The sequence below is a fragment of the Chlorocebus sabaeus genome, chromosome 23, assembly GCF_047675955.1.
Source record: "Chlorocebus sabaeus isolate Y175 chromosome 23, mChlSab1.0.hap1, whole genome shotgun sequence".
Lineage (NCBI taxonomy): Eukaryota > Metazoa > Chordata > Mammalia > Primates > Cercopithecidae > Chlorocebus > Chlorocebus sabaeus.
This window is the reverse complement of record NC_132926.1, coordinates 58,409,158-58,431,625: the sequence shown is the minus strand read 5'-3', so window position 1 is coordinate 58,431,625 and position 22,468 is coordinate 58,409,158. Positions and strand designations below refer to the sequence as shown.

Genomic DNA, 22,468 nt, shown 5'->3' with positions numbered 1-22,468 from the left:
TTACTTGCAGAATCTGATGTTTTTTTCTTTTTCAAGGGAAAAATTTATACACAAATGAATATGTGGCAATTAAGTTGGTAAGTTCCTGTTTCCTAATTTTTCTTAATTATTTCTTTGTTACTTTTTAAGTGATTAACTTACATATTTTAATTACTTTTTGTTTGCATGTCATTTGTAATTTGGATGTTTATTTGACAGTTATATGCATAGCTAATCTTTTGTTGTTAAGCTCCTAACATCATCCTGCTCTTAAAGTATATGGTAATGTGTAGGACATTTTTGTTTGTCTGTGCCACAAAAACTCAATCCCTTTACTTTGGCAGCATTATAGAACTGAATTTCTGGATCATGGCCCTATTTTTAATTTAGGGAAGGATTTTTAATTAGATAAAAATTAACAAGATTTTGCCTTCTGATTCAAACATTTTGATAAAACAAAAGTGTTCTTAGTATTCAGGATTATATTCTTTGACAACATACTTCCAGGTAGCTTCTGAAGTTTCTTTTTAAATTGTTACTTCATATATGTGGCAAAGCTGGATATTGCTTGACTTTCAGGGATCCAGAAATGCTTGATGTGGTAGGTGATAGATAACAGGGAAAGCAAACTCCTGTGAAATTATTCTGAAGTCTTCAGTATGCCCAGTATGACAGCTGCAAAGCAGAGGAGAGATCTCTTTTGGAAAAATTGGGATCTAGGAATTATTTTTATACGACATACTTTCTGGTACAACTTTTCTGTCTGGTTTGCCAGCCAGGTTTCCCTGAAGTTTAGCATGGCTTGGTTTTTTCTGCCTTTCTCAACCTTGTCTGTCAATATAACCTCTGTTATTAGGGTAATGTGAAATGAATATATAAAAGAGAGACTATTAGGAGAAGAGGCAAATGGGAGGAAATAGAAAAACTCTACTATTTAATATTAAGTATCTTTTGAGTATAGATCAAGTTTTAGTGTAACAAATGTTTATTTTCACTCAAAGATGTACAGTAGGGTTGCAGTGCCATGAAGAGAGACTGGTTGGCTGACATGTGGCTTTAGACTGGGTTTTAGCTAGATGAGTCCATATTGGTATTAAGATCTGGTCCTTGGCTTATGAAACAAAACCTGATAAGGTTATCTCACCAGTTGTCAGCGTTTCTTAGAGGTGGATTCACAGTAATCAATTCACACTATCAAGCTCTCAGATTCAGGAAAGAGTGAATTTCTAACTAATAATGAGGTATTTTACAGGTCTAGAAAGCCCAAATTTCTTTCTATAGGCCGATGTACATAGAAAGCCAAGTTAAAATTACAGGATCCCCTCATGAGCATAAAATCAGAACAAGAGGTTGGTGAATATTAATCACAGTGGGGAGGCCTACTGTGGGATCCGCCTGCTTCGGCCTCCCAAAGTGCTGGGATTACAGGCTTGAGCCACTGCGCCCAACCTCGACATTGTTTGAACAGGCATTGCCGACTTTCATTTCTTTGAAATTCTTCCTTTTCTCATGTTGTAGGCCAGTGGTCCTGAACCTACAACAATTCTTGTGGTGTGCAAGGATAAAAGTGTGGCAGTGTTTACAGTCTGTGCTATTGATGCAACAGCCTGTAGAGAGCAACTCTACTCACGGGAGCGTGTTTTGTTTGTGAATGATATTTATCTGATATGTTAAGGCAGATAAACCATCGTGTCAAAGCAGAAACCCCTGCTCTAGACTGACTTTTCCTTGTCTGTTACATTCATTAAGTGGTGATCCTTAGGTCCTATTATTTATAGATTTGGAACTTGTTCAGACCATTGATGCCTTACTAAACATTTATTATGTCATCTTTCAGCCTTCTTATATACATACCCATATATCACTTTTTAAAGTTTATTTTTGTGCTGTATCTCTGTCCTCTTAATTACTTTTCTCCCCTTTTTTGGAGAGAAAAAGCACAATGATCAGCTTTAAATGATCGTTTAAAGCACAATGATCAGCATTACATGTAATAATTATGGTTATTCATTGTCCTTTGGGGGAACTAGGAATGGTTTTGGATCTATGTTTCTAGTATTTTGAGGTTGTAGAGTGGTATCTAGTCATGTTCACCTCAAGTTCATCCAAAATATTGGAAGGACAGAAAACTTTTCACATATACCGTTAAACGATAGTTTGTTACTTAGTTCATGATTTCCTTATATGTTTTTTCATTTGTATCTGTTACATCTATTTGTGCCAGATGACGTGATTTTGTTTAGACCTGCCATAAAAGTAATCACTTGAAAATCTTATGTCTGTATACCTCAGTGCTATCTGGCTTTTATACTTTGCTTGGTACAAATAAAGGCATAATTTGATAACCTGAGTTCGGAGAGCAGATTTCTGTGACTGCTTTCAGCTTCGTCATCTCTTATGAAGATTTTTTTCATTTGTCTAATATTACCCTAGTTCAGATCAAAAGTTTGTTTCAAGATAATTTGTTAATATTACCTCAGCTATCATCCTTATATCTTGTTGTACATGAATAATGAAAATATCATCCTGGGGAAGGTGACTTTTATTATATAGTGTTAAAACTTTGCTGCTTAAGTACTGGAATCTAGTTGAAATGACTCAACTAAGTCAGATTTGGGTCTCTAGTTTTATCTAAGGGGTATTAGTGATTGAATAAGTTATGTATTTAATTTCATTTGTGATTGTTTACATGGACACCTTTTTATTGCATCTTAAGGTTATGTACTTCTAGGTAGTTAACTGAATAATTATAGGTAATATAGTGCTATATGTATAGAAGCCACTGTTTTAAGTACTTTATAGAAAGGTTAAGTTTTAACCCAATTTTACAGATGACGGAACTGGAAAGTACAGAAAAGTTAAATAATTTGCTGAAAGTTACACAGTTAGTAGAGGATTTAGGATTCAAACCTAGTACAATTTAGTTTCAGTATCTGTGCTCTTAACTACTGTACTATCCTGCCTCTCAAGAACTAAGCTGATTGTTTTCTCCTGTAATAAAATTTATAAATTTTGCAGTGGGATATTAATGTTGTTTATGTGAATTCTTTTGTTGTTGCTCATAGTTTCATTATGGTGTGTTGGTATAAAATTTTTGTTAGTTACCCTGTTTGGGATTCACGTTCCTCTTGAATTGGTGGTTTGTTATCCTCATCAATTCTTGAATATTCATAGCAATAATTTATCCAATTATTGCCTCTGCTGACTTTTCTGTCTCCTTTCCTCCTGGTACTCTTATCAAATCCATACTAAACCTCACTGGATTGTCCAGGTCTCTAATCTTTTCTTCTGTTTTCCAATATTTCTTCCTTCAGGATACATTCTGTATAGTTTTTCTGTCTGCCTTACAGTTTCCAAATTCTCTCTTCTGTTATGCTAATCTGCTGGCAAAATGAGTTTTAAATTTAGTTATTGTATTCTCTTATTTTTCAAAGTTCTATTGATTCTTTTTGAAATTTTCTCTTACCTTTATACTTTTCTGTTGGTTCTTTTTAAAATTTCCTGTTACCCTGTTACAGTTTTGGGCTTCTTGTATTTTCATATTTAATATTATTTCTAATGTCTAAAACCTATGTTTCCTCTGTACATGTTGTGTGTATGTGTGTATGCGGTGTGTGTGTGTGTGTGTGTGTATGAATCTCAAAAACATTTTATGTCGAATGATAAAAGCTGGACACAACAGAAAGCATACACTGTATGTCATTTAGGTGAAATCCAGCAACAGGCAAAACTAATCCAAAGCTGGTAGAAGTAAAAAAGGGATGATGGAAATGCTCTATAGATTGGTGTGGGGCTTATAGGGATACATGGAGTTGATATGGATTTAACACTTATGAACTGTGTGTTTTATTGCATATGAGTTATACCTTAGGGAAAAAAATTTAAGACATTGTTGCTACTATCAACATTTTCATATTCCCATTTTTGTTCTTTCTTACTATCCTATGGCTTAACTTTAATCTAGAACCTTTATGGAAGAAATATACAGTTCAGAGGTGAATTTGGGGAACCAGAGAAATAGTAAAAGGGCCATCATTTCTCTAGTGATGAATGTTCAGAACATATTTTTCTCAGGGTCAGAGTCAAACTTAAGGGATTTTTCTGCTGCCTGATCTAATGGCTACTTAGTTTATGTACATTTGTAGCATCATTTTATTTTACATTGAACAGAAAGTTGATTTTTATATGAATCTAATCTTAGACAAAGATGCCTAGTAGACTATTACGTAATATATGGCATTGACACCAAAATTTGTAACATTTGTGTTGGGGCCTACTGCCCTTTTAATAACTTAAATGTCTTTTTTTGTTTGTTTTTCAATTAGGAGCCCATGAAATCAAGAGCACCACAGCTACATTTGGAATACAGATTCTATAAGCAGTTAGGATCTGGAGGTAAAGTCTTGTATTAATTTTTAAATTTGAAATAAAGTGGATTGTCATGACTTTTTAGTTTCAAGGAATTTTTTTTTAAGTTTGGTTAAGAAAATCACTTCATATGGCTATGTTTATTATACATTTTCTTACTATTGTCTTAGGATCCCTTTTTAATTTTATGACAAATTTGGAGCTTTTTATGTTTCTGCTGATACAAGTAGAGAACATTGTGAAAAAATTTAATTTGAATATATAAAATGCATACTTCTTCCATATTCTTAGTCTTTGGCACTATTATAGCTGTTGAAGTGGCTTATAATATAGTGGTAGGCTGAAAAATGGTCACATAGAAGATATCCGTATCATAATCCCTAGAACCTCTACATGTTACTGTATGAGAAAGACTTTGCAGGTATAATAAATTAAGGATTTTGAGATGGAGAGATTATTCTGGATTATCTAGTGGGCATTAAATGCAATTACAAGTCTTTGTAAGACAGGCAGAGGGACATTTACACATGCAGAAAAGGAGTAGGCATTGTGACTGGAGCAGAGCAGCCATAAGAATCTGGGAGAGGCTTCTAGCACTTTCGCCTAGAGTCTCTAGAGGGAGTGTGGCCTTGCAAACACCTTGATTTGGCCCAGCGAAACTGATTTCAGACTCTCACCTCCGTAACTGAAAAAATAAATTTCTGTTGTTTTAAGCCACCAAATTTGTAGTAATTTGTTACAGTGACCCTAGGCAACTAATGTGGGTATGTTTTTATATAAACTCTAAATTTAAGTGAGATTATTTCATGCCACTAGCGATAATTCATGGAAAAACTTTCTATTGTATGTTACATTTTCTTTATGTTAAAAAGGTTCTCACAGCACTTTTGTGTATACTTCTATTCAATAAAGGATTTTACTTGTATAGCTTCTTGTATGATACAGGTAGGGGAATTTTGTTTCTCCAGATTTGATGAAATGGAATTTCTTCATGTATCTTTTCGTAAGCATGTTTACATTCTAGTGGATAGAGCTGTCCATTTAATACTGATACCAAATTTACATTCTGTTTTTCTAAGAGCACACTTTGCAAATGAGTAGTCATTGCAGGGACAATAAGTTTTAAATTTTGTAGTAATGTGTTCATCACTACAGACTTCTTATAATACGTATTTAAGTCTGATACAGACAGGCCTCAGGGAGTTATCAGAATTATCACTGACAACTGGGATTTAAAGGCTATTGGGATAAAACTAATTATGTGTGAAACTATACATATTAGTTAAGACTAGCAAATAAGAAGTTAAGTGGGAATAAAATGAATTTATTGACTCATGTACTTGGAAATTCAAGGAAATGACTTGATATAAAAGACATTGTTCTATCCAGTGCTTCAAATAGTGTCATCAACATCTTAAGTCTCTATGATATGCCTTTTGAGTATGTGTAGGCGTCACTTTCTGGTTGGCCCTTCTTAAGAGATGCTGGAGGTGGCCACCAATAACCTAGGCTTAGCAATTATGAAAACATCTCTTTCCTAAAACTTTCAGCAAAAGTTGTAGGACTAAATCTTACTGCCTTATGTCATGCTTATCCCTGATTTAATTACTATGAATTTGATTGCCTCAAGTTAGATCAAATGCTTATCCGAACTTTAGGGAAATCGAGGTGTTATGTAAGCGGGATTGGATGCCAGGGTGATAAACACACACACACACACACACACACACATATCTATCTAGTACAGTAGTAAAACTGTCATTTGGAAGAATAGGATTGAGTGGTTTAATTAGAAATGAGTAAGTCAGTTTAGAGTTTAGCAAGTCATTGAATTGAATAACAAATGTGTATTTTTATTATTTTAACTTTTTTCTGTTTTATATTTAAAAACTATGTCAGAAATAGTAAGACTAAAAAAGAAACATCTTTTAGGACTTGAATGCCATAGGACTGCAGTGTTGCACAACCGCAGGGACCACCATTTACAGGGTAGTCTCTATTTACTAAGGGTGCTATGCTCCTCTGTGCTCTATGGGTGTCATTTACATAGATTGAAATACAAATGGTCTTACTGAAGGTGTGCATCATGTGGCTCTGAGCTCTGACACGTGTGGGTATTTTAGAGTATTTTGTACGAGTCGTGAATTTGAGCGTGTTTTTTGTGTTTTTTTTCGGTCATTCGTGAATTTTATGAAAGCATTTTCAAGTACCTTTGTGAGCTTTGTAGAACATCAAGAGTGCTTAATTGTTTTGGAAGAACTGATGACTTTTAAACAGTTTGATTTTGGAATTCGTATCTGAAAAGATTATATTTTCAGACTGCTCTTAATTATAAACGGGCTATTTAGAGTAACTAAGCCTGTAATTTTCCTATGGTTTGCTGAATTTCATTTATATAGCAATTTGTTTGTTAGTATTCTCTTTAAAAATAGATTTAAGTAACATCTAGCATATATAAAGAACTTCTAAAACTCACCAACAAAAATAGACAAAGGACAAATAAATTCCGCTTACATGAGGCACTTAGAATAGTCAAATTCATAGAGGCAGAAAGTAGAATGGTGTTTTCTGGGGGCTTGGGGAGAGGGCAGAAATGGGGAATTATTGTTCACTGGGTAAGAGTTTCAATATGGGATGATGAACACATTTTGGAGATGGATGGATAGTGGTGATGGTTGTACAATAAGGTAAATGTACTTAATACCACTGAACTGTCCACTTAAAGATGGTTTAAATGATAAGTTCTATGTGTATTTTACCACAAAGAAATTGAAAATGGATTTGTTTAGAATTATTTAGTGAGGTATCTGTGAAAAAATACACAATTTGGTTTTGCCTGTTTGGGTTTTGATCCTCCTGTAAATCCATGCTTCTTTCTTTCTCTTTATGTAGCTTCTCTGATGATATCCCTCTTTACATTATTTAGCTTTGCATAGGATTAGAATATTGTTTTATACCATTTTCACTCTCTGTGATAGCAAAAATTTAATGTATTGAATAGTCTTGTTTTGTCACATCTACTCAGTATTCATTGAGTCAAATGAAGACCTAGATTTGGGAGTCATCAGCACATAGATGGTTTTTAAAGCTAAAGAAATGGATAAGATCTCCCTGAGGAGAGTATAGAGGTTGACAAGAAAAGAATAGCAAGAACAAAGTTGTGTGGACCACTCCATTGGTTTTAAATAGATTTGACTCTTAATAACAGAAATTGTGGCTGCCGTAGCTTAAACAAGTAAAGGTATGTAATGTGAGACAAATGAGTTCAGAGGTGGGCAATTGTAGGGTTGGTACAGCTGCTCAAAAGTAAGGAACCAGGCTCCTAACCTTAGTGTGTGGCTTCATCCTGCAATCCTGGATTTTTTGTAACAGTAGGGAAGGAGGAAGAAATGAAGTTACTATTTGTGTAAAGTTAACTTCGAGTTCTTTATCTCCTGCTTCCATTCTTTAAGTCTAGCTGTATATGAATATCCCTACTGAAATTAGAAATTCATATAGCTGGAATGAGTTCCCTACCTTCTTTTGCCCTTATTTTCTCAACAATTTCTCTCTCTCTTAAAAGACCTTCCTGCTTGGTCTTTTGGATTACCTGCTTCCATTAGTTCCACATCTGTTCAAGCTGAAATGTTAGCCTCCTCTGATTTTGGTGTATTGGTGTAGTAAAGTTCTGTCAGTTTTGTCTCTTAAAGTCTCTCTTGACTTCATTCTCTTCCAGTCCCCATTGTCACTTTTCTTCGAATTGGGCTTCCTCTTGAATATCTCAACGCCCTTTTTACCTCTACCTGCACATAGGGGCACATCATTTGGTATAAAGTCCGAATTTCTTTCTCTTTCTACTTACCTACTTTTCAGTTGCACTACACTTACTATTCCTTGAGTAGATCTTACTATTTTCACATGTCTGTATTCTTTCTGGAATATCTTTCTTTTCTAATGAATTGCTTTTTTCTTTAAGCCTTAGCTAAATGTCACCTGCTTAGCAGTGCGTTTTCTGACATATTTCCCTCTCCAGAAAAGCCTCCTATTTGATCTGATATTATTTTGAATATGAAAACCTTTGAAACCTTTATTTTTCTTTTATCATGTGGTAATTATTATTTGTCTATGCCTTCTCCACTGAGTTTTGAACTCTTTGAGGGCAGTGATAATGATATGTTCATCTTTTTCTTCTTGGTAGCAGAATGATTGGCAGTTGTAGGTTCTTGGTAAATGGTTGAAAGAATAAATTCTTAAATAACAATAATAGACTGTTTTCTTTCATTAGATGCAAAGTTGGGATATATAATCTTCAAATTTCCTATAGTTTTCTAACTTCTGTGATCCTGTGATATTTTAATATTACACAAAATCATTATATTATTAATTTTGAGTTTATTCTATTTCTGGACAAATAATACAATTTCACATTTTTAAATTTTTAAAATTAATTTCATTTGTGTTATCCTATGATTAGGTAAATTTATTTTCTCATTTTAGACAACTAGAGATCAAAGGAAAAAATTATTGATGAGAATTTTCTAATTAATGGAAGTGGTAACCAAGGAGATATGCAGAAATTTTTATATTAAAACTTACTGAACTGTACAACTCAGCCATCTAAAATTAATCACTTTCTTGAGAAGGGTGGGCTTTAATTATTAGAATTAACTCAGTTTCTTCATTTACTTGAAAATAAAGTATATTTGAATTGTTGATATTTCATGAAAATGCATAGAACATATTTGAAATTTATGGGAAATTTGTTTTTGAAGATCTGTGATTCTGAGTAACACTTCTTAATTTTTTTTGACATTAGTTTAAATAGGCTACATTAGGAGAAACTGCAGTTAATGTATTCCTGGAACATCTTAATTAGCTGATATTTTTAATCATAGGAAATAAAACCTTTTTTCTGTCATAAATTACTACTTATCAGGGGAAGTTAATGAACTTTTTCTCTGTCATAAATTACTATTCTTGGCAAATCTCTAACTATGGAAATGATATTAAAAATACTGTTTGACACCATGCATATGTTAAATCATCATTTCTCAAGTGGCTTGACTTGTTGAGATTCCTTGTACTATGTAGTTCTAAGCAATAATTTGATGGTAGCCACAGGTGCTGTTACTAAAATTATAACTCTTTATAAAAATGTTGCCTTTCGAAAGGTGTTTGAAAAGCCCCCTCGTTCTTCTTTATGATGATCCTTCTGCCTTCTTGATTTGTGCCTTGTTATAAAGTCTGGATTTATGTACTCCCTACATTTTTTACTCTGGTTTATAGATGCCTACATTTTCACTTTCAAGACAATTTAGTTCCATCTGCTGGTTAAATGAACGGTGGTGATTTTGTAATGCACGGAAATTTTATTGTACTGTTCACTTTTGAGAAGTATTATGGGTAATAGTATAAACTTTGTTAAAAGTTGTGGGTGTAAACCATTCAGTAGTATCTAAAACTGATTTAATTCACAGTTACCAGATCAAGTTTCTCAGACCATGTTTTAGGTAAGACATTCAAAAAATTCTGCTCTATGTATATTATAAGCTGTTGTTTGGTAAAATTGAAAAGAAGTACTGTAAAAAGCATGAAAGTTCAGTGAATAAATACTTATAATATTACTGTATTTTGTTATTAACAAAAATAATGAAAATATGATATGAGTGGGTTAGTCAGTAAACTTAATCTCAGCCCAGATAACCAACAGTTTATGTAGCATATTCTTAGAATTCCTTTTTCTATCATAGCTAAGTTGCTTTTAGAAGAAGTCTTTAAAAATATGTAATACTTCTGATTCTTTAAAGAGGTCTCTCTGTATGGAAATATCTACAGGTTTTGCATTGCTAAACATTTATTTATATGTGAATATATACTTACATTGGTACTACTATCATAGTAGATGGAAGTGTACTTTTTTTTCTGTTAAAGTTGTAGTTTATGGAGAATGGGTACATTTGAAGAATGTTATGCATTATCAGTAAGAAAGAGGTGTTACCTGATAGTGGTTTTAGTTTGGTTTATATGGTGCAGGTGTTGGTGTGGTTCTGTGTGGTGTGAATACTATAGTATTTTCAGTGATTAAGCACATAGGAATCTTAAAAAGCAAACCATACTTTTGAATAGGGTATTACTAAATATACATAATTTTTGTAATTCCTCCTGCAATAGTAAAAAGATAGAAAGTATAAAACCATGAAAAATTACGAAAATTTCATATTTAGTTTTGCTTTAAGTGTTATATAACGCGTTGTAAGAATAAAAGATTTGTAAGCTTGTAGCTTAGGGACGGGGTGGGGGGGAAGAATCATAGAGTCCATTTTTTCCTTAAATTTTATAGGCCCAAATTGGGTAACAACCTAAATTCTTTTCAGTTTTTGCAACGGATAAATTTTTGTTTGTCGGTGATGTTATTTTTTTAATGTTGTTTGAATGTTAGAATATTTTCTACATGTGTAAATTAAATCATTCACAGAAAGGACTGTTGCTCTTTTTTACAGTGGGCTAACTTGATTCCTTTTATTTGGGGTTAACTGATAGAATTTAACTACTACAGGCAGATATTGTGGTCTTTTAGTGGAAGGACTGTTACCAAGTCTGTAACTCAGTACACCTGTTGGTTCATAGTAGCGCTTACTATTCAGCTAGGACAGCACTTCTTAAATTTCTGGGTCTTGGGATTCTTTTATGCTCTTACCCTTTTTGAGTATGTCAGAGCACTTTTGTTGTTGTGGGTCTTAGCTATTGATATTTACCATATTAGAAATTAACACAGAAATATAAGAATGTTGCTATATTTGTTTAAAATAAAAATAATAATTGAGACATTTTAAAATCAAGGCAATTTTGTTGATATACTTTCCAAAATAAAAACAGTGAGAAAAGTAACATCATTTTACAGATTTTGCAAATCTCTTTTAATGTCTGGCTTAATAGTAAACAGCTAGATTCCCATATCTTCTGCATTTAGTATATTGTGATAACACAAGTCCCATAGTCTCTGGAATGAGAGTGAAAAAAAATATTTGTGTTATTACAAAATAATTCTGATATTTCTGACTTCCTGCAAGGGTCTCACGGACCACCCCTGTCCTCAGGAGCTTCAGGCCACATGTTGAAAACTGTTGACCTAGGAGCATTTGTGCTAAAGGTTAAGAATGCCTTAATGCAAAATTACCTTAAAAAAAGATAGGGTAATACTGTGTGATAATTCTGTACTTAGCATTTCTAGCCATGATTTAGGTTTTCTTAATCAGAGCTGTTTAAATTAAATCAGGAAGTTTAAATTTCCTAATAAGTTTGTTAGTACTTTTGTTCTAGTTCTTCCTATTTGTGTTAGGCTGTTCTTGTGTTGCTATAAAGAAATGCTGGAGTCTGGGTAATTTATAAGAAAAGAGGTTTAATTGGCTCATGGTTCTGTAGGCTGTATAGGAAGCATGGTGCCAGGCATCTGTTCAACTTCTTGTAAGGCCTCAGGAATCTTACAGTCATGGCAGAAGGCAAGGGGAAGCCAGCTTATCACGTGGAGAGTGTGGGAGCGAGAGAGAGAGAGAAAGTGAGGGGGAGGTACCACACACTTTTAAACCAAATCTCATAAGAACTCACAATCATGAGAACAGCACAAACCCATGAGGGATCTGCCCCAGTAACCCAGTTAACTCCCATCAGGCCCCACCTTTAACTCTGAGGGTTATAACTCAACGTAAGATTTAGAGGGTACAACATCCAAACTGTATCAGTATTTTACATTTTACATGAAGAATTCTAGACCTGAAAATGGATCATGATACTACTGTGAAATGGATCATGATATTATTTCCTTAATGGTCTACTTAACTTACCTGTTAGGAGCTGAAGTATTTAAAAACTTGACACAAAGTACCAAGCAGTCTTTAATAGTTCCTATGCATTACTGTTGTGTGACTTAATTTTGTTTTGTCACTTAAAAGGAACACTAACATATTAAATGAGATATTTAATGAAGTGAATTTTTGTAGAGTGAGGGTGAGATTATATTTTCAGATATGTGAATTTTGTATTCATACTCCTTGAGCTTTTGGGAAAAATAAACTTCTCTTGAAAAGTAAAGATATTGGAAATTATCAGACCTAACTTTCATGAATTCACAGCGGATTGCTTTTTATATTAGTCTCAAATAAAAATAATTTTAGAACCACTGGAATGGGTGGAGTAAGATTTTATAATTGAAAATTCGCTAGGTATAAGAACAAACCTTCTTTCTGAGCCTCTCGTGCCCTGTTTTTCCTTACCTCTCTCATTTCTAAAAAATCTCTACCTTGTGATACAACCTACCATTTACGTTGCTGTGGTGGTTTTGGTTTGTTTTTGCTTAGGGTGTACCCTGCCTCAACCTCTATTTGTTAGTTGCAGTTCTTCTTAACTCTTAAAAATTTAAGTTGCTTGCTCAGTGATTAAAACAAAACAAAACAAAAAACTGTCCAGACTTGTTCTGGGAAATAAAATTATAGTTTGATGTAAATATCATTTTAAGTTTTTCTTTATGGTCCTAGAAAAAAGAAAGCATTTTTTTTTCCTGATTGCAAAAATAGCATACATTCATAATAAAAATTAGGAAAAGTTTTTTTTTTTAAAAAGTGAAAGTAGAAATCACCAGTGCTTCCAGTAATCTGTTAGCTTTCTGCTTTTTTCTTGTATTATCTTTTCTATTCATATGTATGTTTAATGACTGTATTAGTCCGTTTTCTTGCTGCTGATTGATAAAGACATACCCGAGATGGGGCAATTTACAAAAGAAAGAGGTTTATTAGACTTACAGTTCCATGTGGCTGGGGAGGCCTCACAATCATGGCGGAAGGTGAAAGGCACATCTCACTGGCAGACAAGAGCTTGTGCAGGCAAACTCCCGTTTTTAAAGCCTTCAGATCTTGTGAGACTCATTCACTATTACAAGACCGGTACAGGAAAGACCCAATCCCATAATTCAGTCACCTCCCACTGGGTTCCCACAACATGTGAAATTGTGGGAGTTACAATTCCAGATGAGACTTGGGTGGGGTCACAGCCAAACCATATCAATGACTCATTAGAAATATTTTAAGGACAGGCGTGGTGACTCACACCTGTAATCCCAGCACTTTGGGAGGCCGAGGTGGGTGGATCACTTGAGGTTTGGAGTTTGAGACCATCCTGGCCAACATAGGGAAACCCTGTCTCTACTAAAAATACAGTAAAAATATTAGCTGGGTGTGGTGGCAGGTGCTTATAATCCCAGCTATTTTGGGAGGCTGAGGCAGGAGAATCCCTTGAACTGGGAAGCGGAGGTTGTGGTGAGCTGAGATCGCACCACTGTATTCCAGTCTGGGCAATACAGTGAGACTCCATTTAAAAAAAAAATCTTTTTTAAGTAATACATGGTTTAAAACAACAAAAATTTTAATCAGTATTATAAGAGGTAATAAAAGTTTGTCTTTTACAGTTATCTCCAAAGATAGTTGAAGGCTGTATTATATTCCATAGAATGGGTATGACATATTAGGTTGGTGCAAACATAATTGCAGTTTCGGGCTAAGAATTTTAAGTCATTATGACTGGTCTCAAGCACATCTTTATTAATCAAAATAGGAACCATTACAGTCAACACATTTTTTGCCAACAAGAAATAAGTTTGTTTGTTCATGTAGCGTAAAAATTGGTGCTTTGGGATTTGATGAACTCTTAGAAAGCATTTTTACTGCATCTTGCTGGTTGTGGAAACGTTTTCCCTGCAAAAAGTTTTCAAGATGCTTGAAGAAGTAGTAGTTGGTTGGTGAGAGGTCAGGTGAATATGGCAGTTGAGGCAAAACTTCATAGCCCATTGAAGCATTTGTTGTGCAGTGTGTGGTTGGTGTTGTGATGGAGAAGAATTGCGTCCTTTCTGTTGTCCAATGCCAGCTGCAGGCATTGCAGTTTTCGGTGCATCTCATTGATTTGCTGAGCATACTTCTCAGATGTAATGGTTTCGCTGGGATTCAGAAAGCTGTAGTGGATCAGTCCAGCAGCCGACCACCAAACGCGACTATGACCTTTTTTCGGTGCAAGTTTGGCTTTGGGAAGTGCTTTGGAGCTTCTTCTCGGTTCATCCACTGGGCTGGTTGTCACCGGTTGTCATATAAAATCCATTCTTTGTCTCACGTCACAATACGATTGAGAGATGGTTCATTGTTGTGTGAAGTAAGAGAAGATGACACGTCAAAAGGATGTTTTCAAAAAAAATTTTTGCTCAGCTCATGAGGCACCCACTAATTGACCTTTTTCACCTTTCCAACTTGCTTCAAATGCTGAACAACCATAGAAAGGTCGATGATGAGTTCTTTGGCAACTATATAAGATAGTTGTAAGAGGATCAGCTTTGATGATTGCCCTCAGTTGGTCATTGTCAGCTTCTGATGGCCAACCACTATGCTCCTCATCTTCAAGGCTCTTGTCTCCTTTGTAAAACTTCTTGAACCATCACTATACTGTATGTTTGTTAGCAGTTCCTGGGGCAAATGCATTGTTGATGTTGCATGTTGTTTCCACTGTCTTACGACCCATTTTTGAACTCAAATAAGGAAATCACTCAAATTTGCTTTTTGTCTAACATTTCCATAGTCTAAAATAAATTTTAAGTAAACAACAATAAGTCATTAGCAAAAATAATAAAATGAGAAACACGCATTAAAATGATGTATAACATGACCACATTTAATAATGTATTTCAATATCAAACGGCAAATTCCAACAGTGTAAAAACTGCAATTACATTTGCACCAAGCTAATACTTTGTTTAATTAGCATAGAATTGGTGGATTTTTAGGTAGCTGCCAATTCTTTTTGTAACTGTAACAAACAGTGAAGCTTGAACATCATTATATGCATACTTATGCTTACTTTGGAAAGGATAGGGTAATTTTCCGCCAAAAGCAAAAGGATAGGGTAATTTTCCTCCAAAAATGTACTACTTTCTCTTCTCATCAATGTTTTAACCCACAGCTGTCAGTCTTGACTAATTAATTTTTAAATTATGAATATGCCTTTGAAACTACACCAAAATTTGACAAGTAGTCATTTCTTAAAGGTCAGTTACAATGTAGAGTATAGAAATCATACCAAAAAACCTTTTCTGCTCTCATTCATTAAAATCCATTGTAGTTTGAATGAACCATTTACCCATGTGTGATTTTGTAACTATATGCATTATCTTTTGGAGGACACTGGTTCATTGAGTTATGCATGTATTTCAAATACTAACACATTTCACTACCCAACATTAAATCATAATAGCTAATATCACCATAGTTCCATCAGAACAAGTTTTTAAGTATTGGAAAACTGTCAAGGTCTTCATAGCATATAAAAATTTTTACAAAATTCGAATTGCTTGAAAGCTTTAATTTTATTATTGGTAATAAATGTCAGGTTTTCTTGAAGTAAGAGTCTCTTCATTCATTCTTGAGAATGCTTTTTATTTATTTATTTTGCTTCATTGTACTCTTGAATAGCAAAGTTAAAAGTGAATGTTCTTGATTTGCTCTCAATCGTTAATGGAAAGCATTCCGTCTTTCACCATTAAATGTGATGTTAGCTGGTAGTTTTTCCTGTATTCCCTTTATCAGATTTAGAAACCTTCTATTCCAAATTTTTGAGTGTTATATCAAATGCTTTCTTAGCACCCATTAAGATGGTCTTATGGTTTTTGCCATTTCTTCTGTTATTATGGTGAATTATATTGGTGGATTTTTAAATATTAACCCAACTTTGTATTCCTGGATTAAAGCATTCTTAGCATGGTCTCTCATTCACTTACATATCTGTAATGCCCAACCCAGTCCCATAAAGTTATAGTATATGTTCAGTAAGTATTTGTTAAATTAATTAAGACAGTGAAATTCCTTAAATGGTTTTCCTGTTTTGGAAACTGTTGAAAACTTTTGAAAAAAACAGTCATTTTATAAACCAAAATACACTGCTGTCTGTTATACTCAGAAGTCATTTCTCAACAACATTAACTATTGGGAATATAGATGGTGATTCAGAAGGAAGTAGAGAACCTTTTGACAGTCCTTTTTTTTTTTCTTTTTGAGATGGAGTCTTGCTGTGTCAGCCAGGCTGGAGTGCAGTGGAGCAATCTTGACTTATTGCAACCTCCACCTCCTGGGTTCATGCAGTTCTCCTGCCTCAGCCTCCCAAGTAGCTGGCATTACAGACGCATGTCACCATGCCTGGCCGTTTTGTATTTTTAGTAGAGACGGGGTTTCACCACGTGGGCCAGGCTGGTTTCAAACTTCTGACCTCAAATGATCTACCCACCTCAGCCTCCCAAAGTACTGGGATTACAGGCATGAGCTACCGCACCCAGCCGGCAGTCCTTTCATTGAAGAAGTTCAAAACCTTTTTATTTTTACATTTTGTATATAGTTCTACCAAGTTTTGATCTAATTTCCATGCACCCTGCATATCAGAAGTAACAAACTGGAGTGGAATAAGTTATTAGAGATTGTTAAATTGAGAGGATGTAAATTAATAACTTTCAGTGGCAGAGAGGGGGAAAAAGCATTATGGAAAGAATTTTAAAAGCTTAGTAGCTGAGAGCCGTTTGTAAATCTTAATTGCATCTCCAGCCTCTTAATGTATATAGCATTGTAAAGGCAGGATTTTAGAGTTGGAATAAACTTAACAAGCCTCTCATTCCCTGTTTCTGAACCTTTTCTCTGCCTTTACACATGTGAGGGGTAGATATGACAAATACATATAAGAGTGGCTGTGGTAGGAGTGGCTTTGATTCCAAGTAGCAGGAGGAGATGGGACAAGCATGTGTGATGTGTGTGTGTTTGCAGGGGGTCCTGATATATACATATTGGGGTGTATTAGAATCTCCGTTTCTGGGGAGGGCACCATGTATGCAGTTTGAATTTGTATCCATTCCTGCTATGATTACACTATCTCTCTCTTTTTTTTTTTTTTTTTTTTTTTGAGAAAGAATCTTGCTCTGTCACCCAGGCTGGAGTGCAGTGGCGTGATCTTGGCTCACTGCAACCTCCACCTCCTGGGTTCAAGCGATCCTCCTACTTCAGCCTCCCGAGAAGCTGGGACTACAGTGATTACACTAGCTTACATTCCCACCTGTAGATGTTCTGCTGCCTCACTCATATTCATATCCAAGAAATACTTGTCTTATCCAAATCACTAATATTATTATAGATTAGTAAACAGAGGCCCACTTGAGAGGTTGAATGACAAGCTAGCCACACAGCTGATGAATATTAGGTTAGACACTAAGAATGTAGTTGTCTTGATTTTTAGTTCATTGTTTTCTGTTCTGTCCTGCAATAATTTATATTCAAAATAATAGGGTAAATAATAAGAATGTTATATTTAAAAAAACTTTTTATTAAAAAGAATGAGAAGTTTTCATTAGATTTGTTTTCTCTTTCAATATATTGAAAAAAATCACTCGGAAGTAAAACTGAGACATTTGTGGTGGAAGAAGTTCATTTTTTCATGCTAATAGATAAATGCAGTGTTAAGTTTCAAACTAAATAATAGAGAGGGAGACTGTCTAAAAGAAAATGATAGTTATTTAGGAGTGGGCATTTCAGTGGGAATATATGTGAGTATATTCAGGGAGGTAAAGGAAGACAAAAATTTTTAAAGGAAAAATGAGGAGGGTCACATAAGTTGTTTTGAGAGATTATCCTTGGCTACAAGGATCATTAACAAGAATGGCATCAGTCCATGGTTGGACAGGCACTTCCTGGGCAGATGTCCTTGCAGAGTAATTTTTTGTAAGGTTGTGGTGGCTTTTGTTCCAGGTTGTGGTTTTTGCAGTCTTATGTGATAGTTCTTGTTATCAGGCATATATATGTGTGAGAACCCTCCCTTCATCTCCTTCCCTAGCTCTGTTTGTCAGGGTTTTAATATAAGTGACTCCGTTTTGATTCTGACAACTTCCATATAAAGTAAATTGATCACTTATATTTCAGTTTATTGGGAATCTGTTAGTTCTGAAAATAAAATACAGATGACTTCTGGGCATTCAGACTTCATATTTGGAGTTTGTATTATTCTATATAGCTTCATAATGAATTATTACTAGCTCTTACTGGCTTAAAATGAAAGACTTTACTATCTCACAATTTCTGTGGGTCAGGAATACATGCATGGCTTAGCTGGGTCATCTGTTTAGAGTCTTACCATGTGGAAATTAAGGTGTAAGCCTGGACTACAATCTTACATGAGCCTCAGTACTCTCTCCTAAGTTCACTGGTTCTTTTCAGAATTCAATTCCTCATGGCAATAGAACTGTGGCCCTTACTTCCTCGAGGATTCCTATCTGGCATGTAGCTCGCTCCACACCATGGTGGTTTGCTGCTTTAAGGCCAGCAGGAGAGTTTCTCTGCTGTTTCCAATATCTCTGACTTCTAGACCATCTTTTTAAAGGCTCACCTGAATAGGTCAGGTCCATCAGGATTCTCCTCCTTTTGATCAACTTACAGTCAACTGATGGGAGCCTTGATTATATCTGCCATATAAGTTAGCCTGGTCACAATAGTGAGATCCTAGGAATCCTGCCCACTTTCAAGGGGAGGCGTTTATACAAGGTGTATAAACCAGAGGATGGGAATCTTGACAGTGGTGATCTTAGCAGTATGCCTACCACAGGGTTATTAAAGCCAGTAGCGACTCTCTTGTTCAAAAGAACTGGAATCTTTTAACTGTGTGCTAAGCGTTTCTCCAGGCTATGGAAATATAAAGCTAAAAAGCCCAGCTTTTGTCCAGTAGTAAGGTGGTAGAGAGAAAGAATGAAGTACTGTTTATGATGTAATTCAGTCACGCAGCTGCAATAGAGGTGTATCCAGGCTACAGTGTGAACATCAAAGAGAAGGTATTGGGAGGTGGGGAGGTTTGGTCAGGAAAAGTTACGTATTTGGAAAAAGTGATAGTACTGCTTTAGTTCCTGAAACTAAATTTTAAAACCAGTTTTTAAGAGGAAAACCTTAGTATTTAAGATGGTGAAATTATTAAATGAGTATTTCTTTTCCCCCAGATGGTATACCTCAAGTTTACTATTTCGGCCCTTGTGGTAAATACAATGCTATGGTGCTGGAACTACTGGGACCTAGTTTGGAAGACTTGTTTGACTTGTGTGACAGAACATTTTCTCTTAAAACAGTTCTCATGATAGCTATACAACTGGTAAGTAAAATAGGGTGTTTGAAGTTGTTTGAACGATTACATGGTTGTTGGTCACAAATTCATATTAAAAGTTTAAAGTTCTGTGATATTGTCTTACAGAGCATTTGACCTAATACAAATGTTTCTACTTTTCATACTGTCTTTCTGGGATCCATGTAACTTAAAATAACTAGTCAAGTATATTTTATTTGTATGAAAACTAATATAATAATTGCTTTAAGATCAAAATGCTCAGTTTGATAATGAAGTTGTCACTAGCCATTTCTTCATATAAAAGATGAATACTTCAAAAGAGAACCTCAGAAACATAGATTTTTTTTTTCTTTTTTTTTTTTTTGAGATAGAGTCTTGCTTTGTTGCCCAGGCTGGAGAGCAGTGGTGACATCTCGGCTTACTGTAACCTCTGCCTCCCAGGTTCAAGCTATTCTCCTGCCTCAGCCTCCCGAATAGCTGGGACTACAGGCGCGTGCCACCACACCTGGCCAATTTTTTTGTATTTTTTGTAGAGATGGGGTTTCACCATGTTAGTCAGGATGATCTCGATCTGACCTTGTAATCCACCTGCCTTGGCCTTCCAAAGTGCTGGGATTATAGGCGTGAGCCACCATGCCCGGCCAGAAACATGGATTCTTAATTTTGGTAATAGACTTTATGACCTGGAAAAACAAGTGGCAAACTAATGAATTAGAGAGTCTTGATAAACTACTTAGACTTCAGGGAATTCATTGGATAACAATTAGAGAATGTTTTAAGGCAGTTTTGAAATAAATGCCAACAGAAGTGTGCTGCAGAAGTCTTAAAATTGTTTTTATTCATTGACTCATTAATTCTACTTCTACAAATTTGTCCTGTGGATGTTTTCACAGGTGCTTAAAGCTTTATATGAAAGGATGTTTATAATAAAAAAATGAGAAGCAACCCAAATGTGCAGAAATAACAGGGTTAGTTGAATAAATTAATAGCCAGAGGAAAATATGCAGCTATTAAAAAGTGCGCATTAAAGATTGTTTCATAGGCTAAGTGTGGTGGCTTGTGCCTGTAATTCCAGTGCTTTGGCAGGCTGAGGCTGGAGGATCACTTGAGCCCAGGAGTTCAAGATCGATCTGGGCAACTTAGTGTGACTCCATCTCTACAAAAAATTAAAAAAAAAAAAAAAAAAAAAAAAGGCCGGGTGTGGTGGTGTGCTTGTGTAGTCCCAGTTGCTGAGGAGGTTGAGGCAGGAGGATTGCTTGAACCCAGAGGTTGAAGGTTGAAGCTGCAGCAAGCTATGCATTCCAGCCTGGGTGGCAGAGTGTGGGATCCTGTCCGCTCCTCCCCCCCCGCACCGCCCACCACACACCAAACACCAAAAAACCAAACAACTCCCCCAAACAAAACAAAGAATATTTCATGACCTTGAAAATGCTCATATCATTAAGAATCTATAGACATAGAATACTGTATATTGTATGCTGCAAAGTTTGTTAAGCAAACGAAAATGACCTGTGTAACCATATGTTTACATTGCATTGTTAACCATGATTATCACTAAGTGAAGCAGTTTTATTTTCTTATTTGTAATACTCTGTTTTATGACAGTTTGTACAATGAACATTGAGAATTTGTAAAATAATTAATAAAAATGAGCTATATTATTAATATTAGAGTTGGATTCCAGACTTTTCTAGCTTTAAGATCTTTCTAACTTTAAGATTAATCATTTTTAAATGTTTAATACCTAGGAAAAAGTAAGGGAAACATTATGAAAAAGAAAAAGATACTGAATAGTGCTGTTGTTTTTATACTTGTAAAAGTTGCTTGGTTATTGAATTGATAAGGAAGACTATATTGCAACGTTTTGCATATGTCTGCTTATACTTTTGAGTTCAAGGTCTTGTATCAGTATGACTTTTTGATTTTATGAAGTAGCATCCTCTGAAAGTGTTGATTGAATCAGACTTACTGATATGAAAGGAATTCATAAAATTCAAATACTCTTGTTTAACAGTGACCATAATAGTAAAGGCAAAGATTTTAAATTGTAATTTGCTATATGTATTTGAAGAACGATGGGCTGACATCATTTTACTTTTAAGGGGTTGAAACAATTTCTGATTTATTTCTTTTGTATGTTTTCATTCTGTCTTGCCTTTATCATACTTGCTTAGGCTAGTCAAAGCCCAAAATAAAACTTCTCTTCTTTTTTTCTTAAACTAAGATTTCTCGCATGGAATATGTCCATTCAAAGAACTTGATATACAGAGATGTAAAACCTGAGAACTTCTTAATAGGACGACCAGGAAACAAAACCCAGCAAGTTATTCACATTATAGATTTTGGTTTGGCAAAGGAATATATTGATCCAGAGACAAAGAAACACATACCATACAGAGAACACAAGAGCCTTACAGGAACAGCTAGATATATGAGCATAAACACACATTTAGGAAAAGGTATGTGTACCTTTCGTAAGTATGGAAGTTTGAATTCAGCAGCTGTGCTAACACTGTGCGTTTTTATTTGTTATGGTTCAGTTTTTGCAGATTACAATAGCTTTTATTATAATTTTCATTTATCAGATCTACCTAGAATTTACTTTCACTTATATTTTAATAAAACTCTTTGGAAGTAAGTTGCTATAGAGTAAATGAGTGACAGCTATCTTTACATTCACTGTATTTTTTGTATTTATATAACTTGAAGTGTGCATCTTTGGTACAGTTATGGGGATTCTTTTAATTATTTCTCTTACAAAATATGAGAGAATACCAAATTTTAACTGAATTTAATGCATGTGGAAATATTGGATTGAGACTATAGCTCTCCAGTATGGCTAGCCACAGAAATAGCAACTAGCCTAATAAGTACATGACTTTAGAGGTGGGCAGAGCTGGCTTACCTGTATGCTAACTGTGACTTTGGACAAGTTTAACCTTTTTAAGGGGTTTCTTATTGGTAAAAAGGGTAA

General features: G+C 34.9%; 1 protein-coding gene across 31 annotated transcripts in view; it reads left to right on the top strand.

The window, feature by feature from the left end:
• CSNK1G3 (casein kinase 1 gamma 3) overlaps window positions 1-22,468 on the top strand; it is a 102,479-nt gene that overhangs the window by 40,778 nt on the left and 39,233 nt on the right. For 27 of the 31 annotated variants that reach the window (XM_038008531.2, XM_073010729.1, XM_073010723.1 and 24 more), the window contains 4 exons: window positions 37-77; window positions 4,305-4,374; window positions 19,373-19,521; window positions 21,719-21,953. In XM_038008531.2, coding sequence (XP_037864459.1) covers window positions 37-77; window positions 4,305-4,374; window positions 19,373-19,521; window positions 21,719-21,953 — 495 coding nt within the window. The remainder of the gene's footprint in view (window positions 1-36; window positions 78-4,304; window positions 4,375-19,372; window positions 19,522-21,718; window positions 21,954-22,468) is intronic. The other 4 variants (XM_038008557.2, XM_008014272.3, XM_038008578.2 and 1 more) reach the window with 1 other exon arrangement.